The 20736-nt window shown below is 45.3% G+C and overlaps 1 protein-coding gene across 1 annotated transcript in view; it reads left to right on the top strand.

Moving 5' to 3' along the window:
• PSAT1 (phosphoserine aminotransferase 1) overlaps positions 1–20736 on the top strand; it is a 90734-nt gene that overhangs the window by 67835 nt on the left and 2163 nt on the right. Inside the window, exon 8 of the mRNA XM_078675854.1 lies at positions 13736–13873. Coding sequence (XP_078531980.1) covers positions 13736–13873 — 138 coding nt within the window. The remainder of the gene's footprint in view (positions 1–13735; positions 13874–20736) is intronic.

The following is a 20736-nucleotide window of genomic DNA, read 5'->3' as shown; positions in this document are numbered from 1 at the left end:
TCCACCCACTTGGAAAATAAACAGACCATGACAAGGACATATCTTTTCCCTTCACAACGGGGCATGGTGATGAAATCAACCTGTATTCTTACAAAGGGACCCCCAGACCTCCCAATTTTCCCCAGTTCCACCACAGTCCTCTTCCCTGGGTTCATCTTTTGACATGACAGGCACCTCTGGCAGAGGGACTCTGCTACTTTCCTGAACTTTTTACTGTACCAAGTCTGTTGGAACACTAGAATCATGGCGTCCCTACCAATGTGTGATCCTTCATGTATCAACCTCGCCATTGTGCTAAGTGTCTAGGCAACACAGGCATACCAGTTGGACATAAAATGACACCATCCACACGTCTTGGTCTACACCCATCGTCCTTCCACTTCTCTCTTTCTTGCCAAGGTGCCGCCTGCTGCCACTCTTTCACTTCATCCCATGTAGGCACCTCTTCAAACACTTTAAGTTGGCAGCTGGTTCCTGGCCCCCCTCGTTTCGGATTTACGATATACCGATCTCTTGCGCACCATTGGGCCACTCGATCAGCATAATCGTTTCCCAGTGATACCTTGTCCATGCTCTTCTTATGAGCAGCACATTTTACCACTGCCAGTTCCTTTGGTAACTGGATTGCCTCTAAAAGGTCTTGAACAACTTTTCCATTTCGAATAGGGGTACCTGATGAAGTCAGGAACTCCCTCTGTAGCCACAACTGGCCAAAGTCATGCACAACCCCATAACAGTACTGACTGTCAGTATACACTGTTATGCGTATGTTCTTCCCAATTTGGCAAGCTTTTATCATAGCAATCAATTTGGCTACTTGTGCAGACTTGATGTGATATAGATAACCTGCTTCCTCAATTTTCTCTAGGGACACTACTGCATAGGCAGCACTCAGGCCTCCTTGTTCATGCCTTAGACATGAACCATCTACAAATAGTTCTTTGTCATGCACAGGCAATGGCGTTTCCTTTATGTCTGGGCGTGGCTTGGTATTGAATTCAGTTAGATCAATACAATCATGTTCATCATCCACCCCCCCTTCCATATCCTTTGGGTCGGGGAGTAAGGTGGCTGGGTTCAGAATACTGCACCTAACAATGTTTACATTTGCAGCACCCACAAGAATCCTCTCATATTTAGTCAGCCGACTAGGGGTGAGATACTGAGTTTTTGTTCTGGTCAACAAAATTACCACTCCATGTGGAACATACACAGTTACCGGATGTCCCATGACAATTGACTCACTCTGCTCTAAACTAGCACAGGTGGCAGCTACTGCTTTCAGACAACCTGGTAATCCAGCAGCCACTGGATCTAAAGTGGCAGAGAAATATGCCACTGGCCTTCTTGTTGTGCCATGTTCTTGAGTTAGGACTGACAATGCGCAATTATCACGAGTGTCACAGAAAAGGGCAAACTCTTTGGAATAGTCTGGCATCCCCAATGCAGGAGCAGTACACAAACAATCTCGTAGTTTGGTGAAGGCTGTTAAGCTTTCATCATCCCATTCTACAATCTCGGGTGTTCCTCTTTTAGTCATTTTTATCAAGGGCCTGGCTAGGACTGCAAATCCCAGAATCCACTGCCTGCAGTATCCTATCACGCCCAGGAACATTCTTATTTCTTTCTGAGTACGGGGCAACTGCATCTTTTGAATTATTCTCACTCTCTCCGATGTCACTTTTCTGACACCTTTTTCTATCTGATGCCCCAGATATTTCACCGATTTTGCACAAAACTGTAACTTGTCAGGGGACACTTTATGTCCCTTTTCACACAGGTGATTCAGTAGGGCAATGGTGTCAATCACACAATCCTTATGACTTTTAGACGCCACCAAGAGGTCGTCTATATATTGCACTAAGACAGAGTTCCCAGGTAGGACTAAAGTTTCCAAACATTTTTTCAAGATTTGATTAAAGATAGAGGGGCTCTCTGTATACCCTTGAGGGACCCGGTTCCAGCAATACACGTGACCTTCGAAGGCAAATGAGAAAAGAAATTTGCTATCTGGATGCAAAGGAATGGAAAAGAATGCATGACACAAGTCTATCACCGTGAACCACTCAGCATCCCAGGGAATCTGATACAGAATCACTGCTGGATTCGGGACAATAGGGCAACAGGGGACTACTATTTTGTTGACTTTTCGTAGATCCTGTACTACTCTGTACTTGCCACTAGGCTTCTTAATGCCCATAATCGGAGAGTTACATGGGCTACTCATCACCTCCTGTATGATGTTTCCTTCTAACAATTTCTTTATTTCCACAGCAACACCAGCTTTCACTTCTGCATTCATCCTGTAGGGTTTAGTATTGGGGTATACTGCATTGTCCTTTATTGCTATCTGTATGGGGTCCACATTTTTCATTAACCCTACATCTTTCCCAGTAAAGTCCCACACCTCTGGCTTCACTGCTTCTTGGAGTTCTTTGGGCAAATCCTGCATGGTCATTCGTTTAATTTCCGAGTCAGGTCTGACTAACATTAATTTATAAATGCCGTCTTCATCTGGGGTCTGAATTTCCACACCCTTTGGTGTGCAAAAGATGGTACAGTTCATTTTGCACAGCAAATCGCGTCCCAGTAAGTTCACTGGACTGGTGTCACAGACGACAAATCTATGCATTTCCCTAAAATTTCCAATTGAGATCTCCATGGGCTTGGTAACAGGAGTACTAATCAATTGATTAGATACACCCACTACTTGGATGGCTTCTCCCGAGAGGGGTAGGTTTGGAACGTCCACTGTTCTCACAGTAGAACGGGTAGCGCCAGTGTCCAACAGAAAGGTGACATCGTTTCCGTCAACCTTTCCTTCAATGTATGGTCCGGACTGGTCTACCGGCAAGGAGGCGCCAAGTACGCACTCCTCGTCCTCCCCTCTCAGGCCCCGTCAGTACTGGTCATCACAAAGGAAGGTATCATTTAGAAGATACTGCGAAGTTGCTGCATTTCTGTTCTCATTGCTTTCCCAGACTTCTATCTCATCTCCCTCTGGCTGTTTTCCCCTGTATACTTGCTTTGGTGCTCGGGGCACCTGAACTGTTTTTACCTGTGGTTGAGTCTTTCTTGGTCTCTCTTTCTGCGTCTGTGGAGTTAAATCAGGAGTTTTGGGGTTATCTTCGGGCAAGTAAGGACACTCGTTACGCCAGTGTCCAATTTCGCCGCACTGATGGCAGGGAAATTTCTTCATAGCCTCCTCCCTGCTCATTTTGGGCCGGGGCTTGCCTCCTCCCCCAGGGCCTTCGTTCTTTGCATTTTTGACCATGTTACTCAACTGCTTTTCCTGCTGTTCTGCGAGCTTCACCTGAGCCCACATCACTTTTTTCCTTGAGAGACTTTTTCTTCTCTGCCATCTTGTCCTCGCAGTACTTTGCATACCGCAGGACCTCATCTACCTTTTTGGAGTGCCAACAGATTTTGTTATCTTTTATCCACTGACAAATTTCTGGTCTTAAACCGTTTACAAACCTGTAAATAAAGTGCGTCATGTCCTTAATCTCGATGCTATCTATACCACTGTATGTTTTAAACACCTGCAACAGCCTTTCATAATAGGAGTGCACTGTCTCCTCTCTTTCCTGCGTTGTTCTATCTATCCTGGTCCAATCAGTTTCCTTAGCTGGCACCTTTAGTTTCAAGTGCTGAATTACTTGTTCATACTTTCTCATGACTTCCTTCGAAGGTTCCCCTGTTTCTTTATCTCTTGTATACTCCTCACTAGGCCAGGCTATGGCTATTTTACACTCGGTCCATAGATCGACTGGGACCACAATGTCGAAAAACCCATCCAGGTCTTTCCACAGGCATTTCTGCACCTTTATAAACCTTTCCACTTGCCGGTACCATTCAACCGGCTTCTCGCGCAGTTTCGGGAAATCGTTAGTAAAGGACACAATATCCTGTCTGGACCATGGAACGTGCACATACCTCCCACCTGGTACTTCCCGCATGGGGCATAATGTTTCGGGTTTGTCTACTTCTCTCAGAGGGAACTCAGGGGTAGCTTGTCTTGATCGGGCCTCATCTTTCTTACGTGCCCACCTCGTTTTCCACCTTTCCACGTCTCCCCATTTTTGCAAAACTGCAAGCAACTCTTTAATCTGCAACTTCCTCCCTGACACATTCAAGTTCTCTAAATCCTTATCTGAGAACTCAGCTCGGTATGGTTTCTGCAAGGGCTTCGATCTCGATATATCTATCCCCATACTAGCTGCAGTGTCGGTCAGTTTTTCGTGGAGCACCCTGGTACTTCTGGTAAGGCTTTTACACATGAACAGCAATTCTTCTTCAGAATAGGTGTTTAATCTGTCTAACCCCACATTTCCTGCCATCAATTCCTCTATTTCTACCCTCAGCTTGTAGAGGTCTAAAGGTTTCGTTTGCGGAGCCTGTTTTTCTAAATCACGACTCCAATTTTCAATCTCTTCTGGCGTTACCAAGGAAACACTCCTAGTCCCTGTTGCTGATTCTAATTTAATTTCTTTCGCATCAAAAGGATTATGCCTCTAATGCACTCCCTTTCCGGTCTGTTTGTTTGGTAGATCCAAGAACACCACTTCGGACTCACACTCACTGGACTGATCGTCTATCAGTAGGGGCTCTTGCCTCGGCGGGGCCATTATCGGGTTCATAACTGGAGTGTTCAGACCTCCTTGATTATTCCCGTACAACGGAACCACTGGTCCGATTGTTACCGGAATAGTCAAAGCTTCAGGACTGGTATTTAACTGGGAGATTTTCTGAATTATTTCTGTTCTCTGTCTAGCTAGGGCCTCTTGCTCCCTTTAATCTATTACTCTTCCTAATGTCCGGTCAGGTATCATCTGTGGGGTCAAGTGAGGGGTAAGACTCGGGGCAGTAGGATGCGTTTCACTTGGACCCCCACCATAATTTGGTTTCGGGAACGAAGTTCCTGTCCCCAACGACCTGCGCTCTTCCCCATATGGAGGCTGCAAAAAGGGCACCCCTGAGCCTACTGGCTTTTCTTCGTTCTCATAAAGAGGTCTGGGGTAAAATGTTCTTTCACGGGAATATTTTTCCTCTAAGCTCTCGGGCATTCTAGGATATATATTGCGTACCTCCGGGGGCTCGGGCTTCTCGAAATAGGGCAATACCTGGCCCCCTCCCCCCCTACATAGGGATCTGTCCTCCTCCTTAATAGATGGACGCTGGGGATTCTCTCCTGCACTGGAAGGTCGGGCTCCCTCATTATAAGGGGGCGGACTTCTCGTAAAGATGTCATCTAACAATTCATCATCTGACTCTCCAAGGGCTCCCCAATGCTTACACTTTTCTGTCCTTTTTTTCTCCCCCCGACGGGGTACATGCTGGCATCATAGGAAACAGACCCTCAACAATCATGCTCTGCCTCCACTGTTTCATCCTCTTGTCCCTTGTCTCTTGTTTCAGCCTGGGGTACCACTTAGTCAGACCTTTGTCCATTCGGTGTTTCTCTCTTTCAAAAGCCTCAATTTCCCATTCCTCTAATGCCTCATACTGCGTTAGTCTCGGTCTGGGATGTAATTCATTCATGCGGGTTCTCAAATTAAATAAAATTCTGCCATTAAAAGTACCGTCTAACGGAAAAGCCAATACTCTGTCATCTTTTGTGTATTTTACCCAATTCTCCAACCACACACAGGTGTTGTACCCTCGGTCAAACATCATGAATGAGGCAGGAGTATTCGGTGGCGGGATAGTAACACCCTCTCTAGACTTAATCGGGTTGTCCGTTTTGAAGAAATTCTTTACCCTGCTTACAAGGGACATCTTTCTCTTAGCTCCGTACATAATATCGTATCTATTAGCTTTCCACTGATCCCTTTCAAACCCTTGGTTTCTTGGATCGGGTCTAGTCTCTGGACAATACGAGTGCCACATACAATTTCTACGCTTAACTCTGTTTACAAAGTCACCTCCAATCAGAACGCGTCTTGCAATTCCGTGCAACCAATGGGGTGCGCGCGTTCAAATAATTTCGGCCAATGGGTGCGCGGCCCCTTCGTGAGACTGTTCTCACGCTCCGGCGTTTCACCCCTCCTTTACAATTCCAGCCCCGCTACCCGCCCGCTGCTTCTACCAATCCCAGCGCGGCACGGAGTGACGTCAGAGGCGCTTCGCGACTGACTCGCTCCCTTCACAAGGTAACGGAAACTTTCTTTCCTTTTAAAGTGCTCAGTGCTTGGTTATTTTACAACAAATACACATTCGCCACAGTGCTCAAGTGTCTAGACAGCAAGATTTCTTTTACTGCAAGTAAACTACTTCCATTTACTTTTCACGCGCTGCGGGCAGATCTCTTCCGCCTACCCTTCACTCTAGCATTGGTGAACCTGTTATTCCCCTAAACTCATCCACTTCTTTCCGGGATATATCTGAGTCTAAGGTTTCCCAGCGGACCCCTCTGCTTTCACCCAAGCTCCGAGGAACCTGCTACTCTTCCGATGTGACCCTTACTAGGTTACGCCACTATGGGAATTTTGCCAATGAACCTCGTTACTGACATTTATTCACACATGTATTCAGAAAACCCTAGTTAGTGCTTCCCGGTTATCCTAACCTGCACCTAACTTTCCTTAAGCCTGTGACCTCAGGACAATGGATTCTATTCACCACTTGCCCTTTCAATTCCCCGGGGAGTTCGGACAACAAGAAACAATACGGTTTACAAATGCATGGATTAATACATATAACAATATAAGAACAAGAATAATAATGAAAAAACAGTTCATTGATTTCAGCAGCGTATTCACAAGAGAGTGATCAGTCCCCTCGGAACAGCCGCTCTTATAGCAGCATTAATGTACTAGCAGCTTCCGACTTAACTAGTCTAACTAATCCTGCCTAACCTTTAGCTAGTCCCTAACCATCCTCTGATCTACCAGAAAACTGATAGAGCGCGCGAGGTCACCCAGCCAATGATTACGCCGTTTCCGGCTTCAGGGCCCATATACTTTCAATTCACACTATTCATTGACCAGGCGACTTCACGGGCTGCTACCAATTGTGTGTGTGTTCCCTACTGTTATTACTTAGTGTACCCGACTTACCATCCACCGACACGGGTACCTATGACTTCAATGGATCAGGGGCCTAGCTGTAAAAGGAAAGGCAGCAAATGCAATTTCAAATGACATTCAATACTGTTGGAAATGACCACGGACAACTGGAAGTTTTAAAATGTTTATCTAAAGTTCGTTTTCTGAAAGCATGAGATTTACAAGAATAAGGCAATCGATAATCAAGATAATGAAAAGTACATAACTATAGAGAAATAAAGTCAGGGTAATCATTAAAATGAAATTATGAGATGCAAAGGAAATATGCTATGCATTCAAGGCAGGAATTCTTTAGAAAATCTAAGTAAGGTCGTTCTAGACCATATCAGAAAATGACAAACTGCAATGCAAAATATGATTTCTAAAAGATAGGGTAACATGAGAACATATCAAGAAAATTATGCAAATGACTTTACGTTTCAATAGTTTGCGGCAAAAGCATGGAAAAATCAACGTATGCAAGATGTCTCTTTATTTGAGCAAAAGACAGAAATATAGAAAGGTGCAAGTTTAAAGGAACTTAGAGCAGTATTTACCTAGACTGGTGTGGAAACCAAACCCTGGCCACGGGTCAGTTAAGGACAGGAAACCCTCAAGGAAGGATACCCCTCAAAGGACAGCAGGTGCAGAACGGACACCCCGGACAGGACAGGATACCCTCAGATTAGGAATCAGGACAGGACCTCAGGACAGGACAGCAAACCCTCAGGACAGGACCGCTCAGGACAGGACCGCACCCGCAGTTTGGAAGCAACGCCTGCGCTCCACCCTCTCTGCAGCGATCGATCAAGACCCCGATTGGGTCAACGAACTCCCAGCAAAGTGCTTCGCCAGCACTTTAAGGTTCAGTAAAACCTTAGTCTATGGTCAATTTCGGACAGAGTGCTCCGCAGCTCTCTGTATCTTCAGTCACCTATTGAGTACGATGGGTCAGTGACAGGTCAGCTAAACCAGACAAGTCGGACAATTCCCTAGGTGAACCCAGGGTAGATATACTGTTTTGGGACAGGGTACCACCCCCCAAATGTTGCAAAGTGTCAGAATCCCCAATTTCGATTGGTCCTAAGGTAGGCTTTGGGTAACACACCAATCATATCAGTCTATTTAGATGCTACATTTACATATTTGGGTACCGCCTAGCGAGATTGGGGTTCCCATGAGAAACTGTGCAGAAACATGAGTGACAATTTACATTGTTGCCGAGCTAGGACAATTGTCTCTGTTTTCCTGGGTTTTTCAGGTCAGTTCTCAGGAGCATCTTGCCCATCACTGCCAGCTGGCTAAGTTCCATCAGCCAAAGTTGTCAGGTCCCTGGAAAAGTGATCATGCGCAGAAGGGACCTCCAAGATGGCTCATCGGTACAAACAGACCCCCATTCCCCGCGGTACATGAAAAGTAAGCGAAAACAAATTAATACATAGAAATAACGTTATGAAAACACATCATTTGGTTTTGAACTTTCAACTTATCACTACAAAATATACTTATGCAGTCTAAATGTTAGCTACACATAACATACACAAGAGCAGTGGCACGAGCAGTACCACGTTGCAGGCAAAGCTATGAATTACGCATGCGCATAAATTTCCCTCCACTTCTGCAGACCTGTCAGGACACGTGAGTGTGGCTGACGCATGCGCAGTAACAAAATACAAGCGGCGGCCATATTTTACGGACACGGATTAAAATGATTAGGAATACACATAGGCAAGCTTCTTAATCCTTATTCAAACTAAAAATAAACGTTAGTAAGACGTACACTTATTACCTTGTTACACATAAACGAGGTTCATGACTTCGGCAAGGTCGCAAAATATGCGAAGCTTTGCTTCATCAGAACCATATGTAAACTAAAACTATCAAAAGCTTGCTCCTTTTCCGGATGCCTCCTTTTCTTTCTTCACCGTGCCTTATGAGCGACTGAGTTCATGGCTTGGAGTTGAGTCCTAGCATTTGTCTCCAGGCTGCTGTGGTAAAGAAGCCTGCAGCAGAGTGATCAATCCGTACAGGCCTAAGGCTACAGCTCTGTGGCCAGAAGACAGACCTTCAAGTTTACATTTATGCTTATAGCATAGGGTATCGAAGCCACAAACTATATGCGATAAAGGATTTGAAGAGGAGCAAGATGCCCCTTGTAAGACCAGAGACGTCAATATAATAAGCAAGCCGGCCAATGGTGGCATATGACGCTCTATAGACCTACATCTTCAAATCAATTCATGTTTTCGTATAGAAAGGAACTTAAAAAAGAATACATTTGAAAAGATGTATGGTTTTTATGACCTTAATTTTGAATTCTTCTGACACTCTCCATAGAGTCACATTTGCTTTTGAGTACTGACGAGTTCATGATTCACTGCCCTTTCCTCTGATGCAGTCTGGTTTTATTGTGAGGGCTAAAAGCCAGATGAAGTAAATGTCAAAGGCATGCAATCAGGTACTCCTTGGAACTGGAACATGGTTCTGGAAATGAGCCACCAAGGTTATTGCGCCCGGTTTAATTAGACTGTGGGACGGTGTTTACTTTATTTCAGTGAAGCAAAGGTCTGCAGGAAGGCCATTTTTAGGTCGAGCCTGTAACAGCGCTTGCGTTCTGGCGAAGACTTTATGTAAGGGCTTTTTAAATCTCACCTCCCGCTCGCACATGCTCCTGCGTGTGCTTTTTGTTTTGTCCCAGGCTATTGGCCTATGCATGGGTCTTTTTAATGAAGACAGCATGCAATTGGGCAAAGGCGGGCACATTGCTCCGCCCATGGCCTATTGATTGCGGTTACCCATACGGGCGCCATGTGTTCATTTCTATTGCAGAGGCGTGCGCAATAATTCATAACACATGTCTCTGTGTGGCGCGCGCTCTCGCGCCTAACGTTGCAGTGCGCAGATTCCGAAAACCTCATCGCCAAGCCACGCTGGTATTGGTCCAGCCTCTAGGGATTCCCCAGATGTCACCGCTGAGCAGCGCTGGGATTGTTCCCAGCCACGATTGCTTCCCTACGCTCGTCACCAGGAACAGAGTTGCGCCCAACACTAGCACAGTCGCCCTTATCTGCCCTGGGCAAACAGACCCCACAGTAGTAAACCATCCATCGGCCCAAAATACCCCCACCTCTCCCAGATCCCCCATACAGCGAGTCTCTGTCTGCGGGTCTCTAACAGGCCACGCGTCTTCTGTGTATACCAGCAGCCCCGCTCCAGAGCACTATCAGACAGGCGCCCTCTCTTGCCTGTCAGTAGAGCCAGCCCTCTCACCCTGCCCCCGATCACACCCTCTGCCTTGGCGAGCAGTGTCCTGCATTCCTTCGGGGCTCAGCGGGGCTCGTGAGGTCACTCTTCACTCCAGTTTCTCTGTGCGCACACAGCAGCTTTCCTTGACTGGGCTTCCTACACTGTCATGAATCATGGCTTACTGTGGGCACGTGAAATGCAAGAATCTGCTTTTATTTACAGTGCATAACTGTGCACTTCCCATGACCAGTGTGGATCTTCAGTGTGGCGTACAGCGGCCCCTGCAGCCTCAGCGGCGTGTGCCACCCTCTCTTCCCCCTCCCCCCTTCAGTGGGACGCACCATTATGATTATCAGTGTGGTGCGGGTGTCTCAGGGGTCTCTCTTGGCCATCTACTGTGGGGGTGGAGCGTAGAGGTGTAACTTGTTTTTTTTTTAAATTTTCAGCGCGCCACTCGCGGGACGCCTCCGTCCAGGCTGTGTCTGGTTTGTATTCCTTCTGTTCTACGTCTCCATGTTCAGCTATCGCTGCTTCTTGTTAAACACAGCTTGGGTGGATTTTACTCCGTTGCGGTTTATTGCTAAATGTGCCTAAAATGGGAAAGAGCACACAAACCAAATGGTGCAGGAGACATATTCATTATAAAGAAAACAAGACAGATCTTTGACTGGTAAATCTCACGCACTGATTGAAGGATGTCAAAAATCTAAATGGAGCAAGGAGGGTGGAGGCAGCTGCAAAATTTTCCGTCACTGATGAAGCAATGCATCCGTTGGAATAAGTGGTTTGGTTGCTGCACGACGTAGAGGTAGCCACCTTTTGACCCTATGCTGGGATCAGATTTTGTGCCTGTTGCTCAGTGACTGCGGCCCCCGGGCAGTGCCTCTCTCCCAGCAGAAGGACGCTGGGCCCCAGAAGGTGCCACGATGGCCCACTTGCAGGCGGGCCTTTCGCACGAGGCCCTGGAGAAAGCCCGACTAGAGCTGAACGAGAACTCTGATTCATTGCACTAGGACATCCAGGAGGTCCGAGACATGGTCATCACCCGGCCGGACATTGGCTTCCTACACACGGATGACGCTTTCATCTTGCGGTTCCTGCAGGCCAGGGAGTTCAACCACTTCGAGGCCTTCTGCCTCTTGGCACAGTACTTAGAGTACCGCCAGCAGAACCTGGACATGTTCAAGAACTTAAAGGCCACCGACCCCAGCATCAAGCAGGGGCTGAAGGTCGGCTTCCCGGGGTGCTCTCCCACCTGGACCACTATGGATGGAAGATACTGGTTGCACTTTGCTGCAAACTGGGACCAGACCAGGTAAAACCGCAGACACCAGTCTCTGGCTTACATTCTCAATTTGCTGCTCACCCAGGCTCGCTCTTTTTGTGGGAGGTATTAATTTGCACATATTTTTCCACTTCCTGCTTGAGAAAATAGAATTTCCAGGGGTCATGTTTAAGGACTGGTTAAAATGCCTCCCTTCTTTTAGCAGCAGATTGCAGTGAAAGGAAAATTATGGGGCATAATGTGGCACTTCGTCATTTTTAAACTTGGTAATGCTCTCTGGACATTGCTTGTATTACATTAGTACTAATTTAACACTCAAATATAGCACAAAGCAGACCCCTTTAGCTTTGCAAAGGTCCTTCCACTGTGCAGCAACACATGTCCTATTCTTGGTTTCTAGCTTAAACACTTCAAAAGTAACTAAGATCTTTTTAGTCAAAATCGCTTTGCAATTGCATGATTCCATTGGCCCTGCTCATTACTCATGGCTTCCAAGCATTCCGACTAACTACTGTCTGACTTCCGTGCGTGCCATGTGACACAGGGGGCCTACATACTGCTCAAGGCTTTTCAAACACGTAAAGCAGATGTCAGCCGGGAGCGTTTAATCATTCATTCAGCCTGTCCTGGATCCTTAGGGCATTTGCAATGGCTGAGCATTTGTTTTTTAAAATTGGTGATTTTTCACATGTGCAGATTGTCTGTGTTTGTGCCATTTCTGAAAGCAGGACATCTCGAAGTACAGTGCACAGTGGTGCCTGAGACATGTCGGACTGTAGTGCACTGGTTGTACATGTGAGATCTCCGAGTGCAGTGCATTCGTAGTGAGAATGGGGTTGCAGTTAAAAAGCCTTTTGAATGTGTTAAATTATATCCTGAGGCAAGCATATATTCCTGAATCAGACTCCTCATCCAGTGTGTAGTAATTGTATAACTCTCCAGTCTCAGGTGGCATAGCACCCATGATAATGTGCTGCATGGCTAAACACTTATAAGGTCCCGAAAGTGAGACCTATTGGCTATGCCAATGCTTATTTCATTTAAAACCAGTGTGTGTGGGATCCATACTACAGGATCTTCACTGTTGGAGGCGAGATTATAACAGCCAAGTAGGGGATTTTATATGTGGAATTCCACAACCCGGGAGTCAGATAACTAGTATGATCAGAAGGTAGTAATTGCCTTTACTTGGTGCACTTGATTATATATATTTTATCTGTGTTCCTACAGAGAATTACACTATTTTTAGCCAGCTAAAAACCTGCCCAGTGCACTAGTATGTAGACTGCTCTGCGTTGCCCGGTGCAAAATCTCAGAACTACTTAAGATTGCACAAAAAGTTGTGCTGCCATCGGTAGCCCTTACTACACCACAACTGGGTCTTCATTCCTTCTCGTCTTTGTTTACATCCTGCCCTCCAGTGGAGAGCCAAATATATGGGCAACGTTCTAGTCTTTACATGATTTAGTCACCTGGGACTGAAGAAAGAGCCACCATATTTTTATAATCAAATGGAAAATCTAATTGAATTTAATTATGCTTAAATATACTCTGTCCAGAATTGGGTTTCCTGTGATAAGTTCATGTTTTATTAGAAATTGCTCTATGGGCTTAAAAAAAGAGAACCTAAAAAATCTCCGATTTTAGTGCAATTGCCAATATTTAACCAAAACATTTACCATATTAGACGATGCTTTTGAGTGGCATCTTCGAATGAATTAAAAAAGCCCAATAAATCTAAGTTGTCTATGCTTGCAAGTTTTTTGATTTAGTATTACATTTTCTTTAAATTCTTATTTGATATAGAAATAGTTTACAAAAAATGAGTTATTGCAAAGTCCTTTTCGGCTGTTTTTTATGAGAGAAGAATCATCGCTTGGGTGCAAGTCGAAATGCTGTTGGTGAAAAATGAATACCTTTGAGCCTTTTCTCCTTTACATATGGAAGCAAAGACAGATCAAAGGGATGTGTTGCCAACAAAATGTACATGTTTTGTTGTCTTCTGTAAAATTGCCTTTGGACCTTTCCTCAGTAAATATTAGGCCAGATAATTGTTAAAACACTATGTGGAAAGAACACGCAGGTAAAGCTATTGCATTCAACCTTCAATTCCCAGCACATTGGTGAAGCCAACAATTTAATTTTTATATTTTTCTAGCTGCCCTGTTGAAAAAAAGAGCAGAAGCAAAATGAACATACCTTTCCGTATAGGAAATGCAAAAGGTGATGACACTTTGGAAAAGATGTTTCTTGAGAAGGCTGCTGAGCTGGGAATGATGTCATTGAAAGGTCACAGGTAAAGATGACAGTAACTTTTGCTTGCATGTTTGTGATGGCATACATGTTCACAGTCTATTATGTAAATGACCACTGTTTCCATATTGATCTGAGCCCAGAGTAGAGGATCCACGCAGCTCTAGATCTTGCGGATAGCAAGCCCCATCTTATTGGTCCATGTGGACAAGCAGTGAAGGGGGTGGGGTGAGAGATCCGGGGGATCCAGCAAAAGGGAACAGTTTAATGTGCTGTGGTGTGGCCCTTTGTGATTGGGCTGAAGTGAGGCTTTGTTGCTGCTCTTTAACCAAATACTGTTAAAACTGGTTCTCATGGTGTTGGCCTTAACACAGTGATCAAATTGCTGAAAACTTAATGGTGTGAGGAGATGTCCAGATATTTAGAAACTCGCTAAATACCTGCTCTCATGCATGGTGGCTGTCTGTGCTGTACCGCAACTAGGTAATTCTGCATTGAATCATGGAGTGATTTTTTTTTTACTAAGACTTGCCCTTTAAAGCCCTCATTAAACCAAGTAATAGGTAAGATTTTCTTTAGCTTCCTAATATTAAAGCAACATATAGCTATTATCTCCCATTCGGCACAAAACGGTTGTCCAAGCCAAAATTGCCTCTCGCCTGGGTTACTACAATTCCCATCTATCTGGGAGTTACCCAGGTGGTATGTTCATGATTACATGTCACTCGGAATGTGTCTGCGAGATTGATTCTGTGGCAGAGATTCTGAATGACCTACATTGGCTGTTTTATTCAAACACTTCATATTTGAGGCCCTTTGCTTGGTGCCTAGGGCGTTATATAGGACTGGTGCAGCATCAATTAAATATAAGTTTAATTGTTATGCCCTTGGAGCCCTACCAGGTCAGCAGAGATCACAGACATGGCTGTCCTAAGAATAAAGTAATCTAGATGGGTAGGAAGTACCTTTGCCATTCTCTCAGCCAAGCTGGACTTCGCCCCCAATGAACATCAACGCTGTGGACGATCACACATTCCAGGAAGCTGATCAAAACCTCCCATTTCTTACAGTGGACATACGGTCTAACCAACTTTGTTTGCTTATGCTAGTTAGCGGCAAGATGCCTCTGGGCAAGCAAGCGCTTTTAGAAACAATGTTCATGTTTCCCGTAGCCATGTTTCTGTTCAAGAAAAAAGATTGACACGCACATCATATATTTAGTGGCTCAGACTCCATCTTCTCCCTTTCCCTTCTTTCCACTATGCCACCTGTAAGACCTGGCATACAGTGTGATTAATCTTGTTACACGACACATACGTACCAATCATTCTGGGAGTGTGAAGATCGGTTATGACTTAAGTCAATCTACAAGTCTTTTACACGTGTCTCAGTGGTGATTGCGCTCTCTTCATTGTTCTTCATGTCTTATGTGGAAACCCTTGAAGTTACAGGCACTGAATGGATAAAAACGTACAGTGGATGGTGCAATACTCTCATTCTACCCTATCCTTGCGACAAAAATAACCCATCACTTACATTAATAAACTTTTGATAATTGTCCATCACAATGTCTAAGCTATAATTGGTTATAAACGAGGCCTACTCAAAAGACCGTTTGTCCTGTTCAGTTCAACGTATTTGTCATGAAATATTGTTTTTAGCTTCTTTTTTCCTCTTATTTCTACTTAATTCGTATGACTGAACAGTGTAAAATGTATGGATTTGTCACTTTTTACTTTCTAGTGTATTAATGTGTTCGAGGCATATGGGCTGCCGATGGTACATTTATGAATAGATCGCCATCTGGTGTTGGGCTCGGATGATTGCACTTGTTTTTCTCTTGGAGAAGTCTTTGTCGTCACGAGATCGATGACTCCTCCCTTGGGTGCTAGTGCGCATGGGCATCGGCTCCATCCTTAGATTGTTTTTTCCCGCCATCGGGTTCGGATGAGGATCGAAGCGCTCCGGATCGACTTCGACAAAGGGAGTTGTATTTGGCACGTATTCCCTTTCCAATTCGACGGTATTGTTATCGAACGCGGCTACACTTCCATTTCGACGTGAACAACAAGATTTCCAACTACTACGTCGACGAGACCAACAGGCCCATCTCGACGTAGTCCAGCCCGGAGTCCATGGAAAGGACTCCATTCAAAAAATGTCCAACGTGTGGTGCTAAGTTTCCACACAAGGACCTACACGAGGTGTGCAACCTCTGCTTGTCCCCTGAACACGAATCCAGGGACTGTGAAGCCTGCGCGGCATTCTCCTCCAAGTCGACGATTAGAAACCGTCGAGCCCGAAGACACGAGGTATCGAGAATGCAGTCACAGGCAATCCCGGAGCTGTTCGAAGACCAGCACCCCGAAGAGTAGGAAGAAGAGGACGAGGCGGGGTTAGGAGCGGACGAGTCCGACGTCGAGGAAATCGACGTTCATCAAACCGTGAGTGACGACGTCCCTTTACCAAAGAACAGACCCCGCACGGTGTCGACCCCGCCTTCGAGCCCGGTCAGACAACCAAAAAAAGTTTCAGACGCCCCGCCTTCAGGCCCGGCAACGAAACCAAAACACTCAGTCTCCCATCATGGTGGATCCGAAAAACGGCCCACATCGACACCGAAGCTCCATACAAAGGAAAGCTCGAAGTCGGAACAGTCCATTTCGAAACCGAAACATGCTTCGATGTCGAAGACAACCTCGACACCGAAGACATCCTCGACACCGAAAACATCAGATTCGAATAAACATTCGGTGCCGAAAACACAAATGGACAGCCAGAAGAAAAAGCACCTTTCGTAACCAAAAACCGACACAGGAGTATCAAACCGATCCTAAACAAAAGACTCTGTTTATTGATCCACAAACTGGCAAGGTAGTGACAGAACTACCTAAAAAGAGGAAGAATGAACAGTTGGACGACAAAACTCCTCCTAATTTGAGATCAATGGGGACGAATACAACTCCTCCCCTTTCTCCAACCTAGAGACACACCCTCTTCTCCTCTTCCTCACACTAGGCCAACTACTCCTTTCATACCACGCCCATCTACACCTATAACAGATGTAGAAAGTGACACAGGAGAGGGAGAACATCCTAGGGATGATGAAGACACAATCCCAGAGGATGAAGACCCATGGGAAGATTATAATGTAGGGTCAGATAATGATAACGACCCTGAACGGTATCCCTCAAAACCCTCACCACCTGATGATAATACAGGTTTTGCACAACTAATTAATAGGGCAGCAAAATACCACAAGGTAGAGCTACATGCAGAACCTCAAATAGAGGATTTCCTGTTAGAAACACTACCTGCTGCACAAAGAACATCAGGAACACTACCAATGCTTAAGGGTCTCCTCAATCACACATCAGAAATATTCAAAGACCCGTTGAGGGCTAGGGTATTAAACCCAAGAATTGATAAAAAATATAAGGCAGCTCCAAAAGACCCAATATTTATCAAGGGACAAATTCCTCTGGACTCACTAGTGGTCACAAACGCTCGTAAGAGAGCAAACTCTTTAACTACAGGAGAAGCTCCACCTCCTGACAAAGAGCCTAAGCTAATAGATGCCTCCGGCAAGAGTAGCATCCCAAGCGGCAAACAGCTGGCGCATAGCTAATACGCAAGCGCTACTTGCACGGTATGACAGAGCTCATTATGATGAATTAGAAAAACTCATCACGCATCTCCCTAAAGAACATCAAAAGAGGGCAGACCAACTCATACAAGAGGGGAAGATAATAACTAATACTTCCATTAAGTGCGCCCTAGACGCAGCAGACATTGCAGCAAGATCCATAAACACAAGCATCATGCTAAGGAGACATGCATGGCTCAGAGTTTCAGGGTTTAAACAAGAGGTACAAACATCATTATTGAATCAGCCTTTTGATGAGAAAACACTTTTCGGCTCAGGGACAGATGAGGCCTTAGAAAAGATGAAAAAAGATACGGAAACGGCTAAATCAATGGGAGCATTGCAACAGCCAACCCAAAGAGGTTGCTTTCGTAGGTCCACCTATAGAGGAGGATCCAAAAATACAGGTACAAGCCAGCAACCAACCTCTTTTACACCGACATCACCCAGAGGTAATTCTAGAGGCAATTACAGAGGTAACAACAACAAGGGTAGAGGTCGTGGAAACAACAACCGCAACTCTCCAACCCCAAAGCAGTGACTTCATACAGCTCCCCCCAGACCATATAACACCGGTCAGGGGACGCCTATCACAGTTCCTACCTGTCTGGGAAAACATCACATCAGACAGGTGGGTGAGACCAATTATCCAACATGGTTATTGCCTGGAACTCACAGCTACCCCACCAAACATCCCCCCCCCCCCCCCCCCCCCCAGGGTCCAATGAGACAAGATCACCTAACACTGTTAAAACAAGCAGTACTATCCCTGCTAGAAAAGCATGCCATAGAGAAGGTTCCACAACACCAACAAGGAACAGGAGTATACTCCCTATAATTCCTGATCCCCAAAAAAGACGGGTCTCTAAGGCCAATACTAGACCTCAGACCTCTCAATGCATACATAAATTCGGAACATTTCCACATGGTCACGCTCCAACAAGTACTTCCTTTACTGAAGAAAGGGGACTTTCTTTCTACACTGGATCTAAAAGACGCTTACTTTCATATCCCTATTCACAAAGCCCACAGGAAATACCTCAGGTTTGAGGTAGAAGGACAACATTATCAGTTCAAAGTCCTGCCGTTTGGTGTCACAACGGCACCAAGGGTGTTCTCAAAATGCCTAGCAGTGGTTGCAGCTCACCTAAGAAGACAACAAATACATGTCTTCCCTTACTTGGACGACTGGCTAATAAAAGCCAAGTCACAAGAAGAATGTTTTCAGAACACACAAAAGACAATTCAGCTGCTGCACCAGCTAGGGTTTACGGTGTACTACACAAAGTCACACCTGCAACCAAGCAAGGTTCAACAATATCTAGGGGCTACTATAGACACAGAAAAAGCCAAAGTATACCCCAATCCAGTCAGGATCCAAACAATGATTAGTCATTCAAAAATTCCAACCACAACACTCACTAACAGCGCGAGTGTTCATGCAGCTATTAGGATGATGTCATCCTGCATACTGCTAATACCATATGCCAAACTACAAATGCGTCCGCTGCAAGAATGCTTAGCGACACAGTGGAATCAGGCTCAAGGACAGATTACAGATCTGGTGTTGGTAGACGACCGCACACACCGCTCTCTGAAGTGGTGGAACACAGCAAACATTGCCAAGGGGCGGTCGTTCCTAGAACCAATTCCACAGGTGATGATAACAGCGGATGCATCGCTCACTGGATGGGGAGCGCATATGGAGAAATATACAGTACAGGGAAGATGGAGAGTGCAGGAAAAAACACTGCACATCAATCATCTAGAGCTACTAGCAGTGTTTCTAGCATTGAAAGCCTTTCAGATGCACGTTTATCAACAAAGCAGTCCTGATCAGAACAGACAACATGACAGCAATGTATTATATTAAAAAACAGGGGTGGACGCACTCTCTCCAACTATCCAGACTAGCGCAGGAAATCTTGAGATGGGCCATTCCTCAAAACATCTATCTATTAGCCGAGCACCTACCAGGAGTTCAAAATCAGATGGCAGACATCTTAAGCAGACAGTCAGAACAAATACACGAATGGGAACTGCACCAACAAATACTGCAGCCATTCTTCCAAAGATGGGGACAACCAGAGATAGATCTCTTTGCCACTCATCAGAACGCAAAATGCCAAAGCTTCGCATCCAGGTACCCACACCAACTGTCGCAGGACAATGCGTTATGGATAAATTGGTCCAACAAATTTGCATACGCTTTTCCCCCCTCTCCCACTAATCCCATTAGTGGTCCGAAAGCTGCAACAACACTCAATGACCATGATACTAGTAGCACCCACGTGGGCACGACAGCCGTGGTTCACCACGCTCCTGCAACTCTCACAGGTGCCACACCAAAAGCTAAAAATTTTACCCATGCACCTTACACAGAACCATGGAGAAATAATGCACCCAGATCCCAAACAACTGAACCTAGCGATCTGGCTCCTGAAATCCTAGAATTTGGATACTTAGATCTACCCACAAATTGTGTGGAGATCATTAAACAGGCGAGACGTCCCACCACCAGAGCATGCTACGCAGCAAAGTGGAAAAGGTTTGCTGTATACTGTACCAGTAATAACCTCAACCCTCTGGACGTATCAACAAAAGAGATTATTTGCTATTTACTACACTTACAGCAATGTAATCTTGCGTACACATCTATCAGAGGTCATCTAGCAGCGTACCTACAAAACAGGCAACACCTATCCCTGTTTAGAGTGCCAGCAATCAAAGCCTTCATGGAAGGCCTTAAAAGAGTCATTCCACCAAGATTACCACCTTCCCCGGTCTGGAACCTCAACATAGTACTCACCAGACTAATGGGACCACCTTTCGAACCTATGCATAGGTGCGAAATACAATTCCTTACATGGAAGGTGGCCTTCCTTATAGCCATTACCTCCCTCAGGAGAGTAAGCGAATTACAGGCATTGACAATACAAGAACCATTTCTACAGTTACACCAGAATAAAGTGGTTCTTAGAACAAACCCAAAGTTCTTGCCTAAAGTAATTTCAGCATTTCACATCAATCAACCAGTGGAACTACCAGTCTTTTTCCCAAAACCACAGACGGTAGCAGAAAGGGCCCTACATACATTAGATGTCAAAAGGGCAATATTGTACTACATAGAAAGGACACAAAATTTCAGGAAAACTAAACAACTATTTGTAGCGTTTTCCCCAACACATAAGGGCAATCCTATCTCTAAAGCGGGCATTGCCAGATGGATTGTAAGATGTATACAAATATGTTACATAAAA

This window comes from Lissotriton helveticus, chromosome 2_1, assembly GCF_964261635.1.
Source record: "Lissotriton helveticus chromosome 2_1, aLisHel1.1, whole genome shotgun sequence".
Taxonomy (NCBI): Eukaryota; Metazoa; Chordata; class Amphibia; order Caudata; family Salamandridae; genus Lissotriton; species Lissotriton helveticus.
Note: the sequence above shows the minus strand (reverse complement) of the source record. Positions and strands in the feature narration are given on the sequence as shown.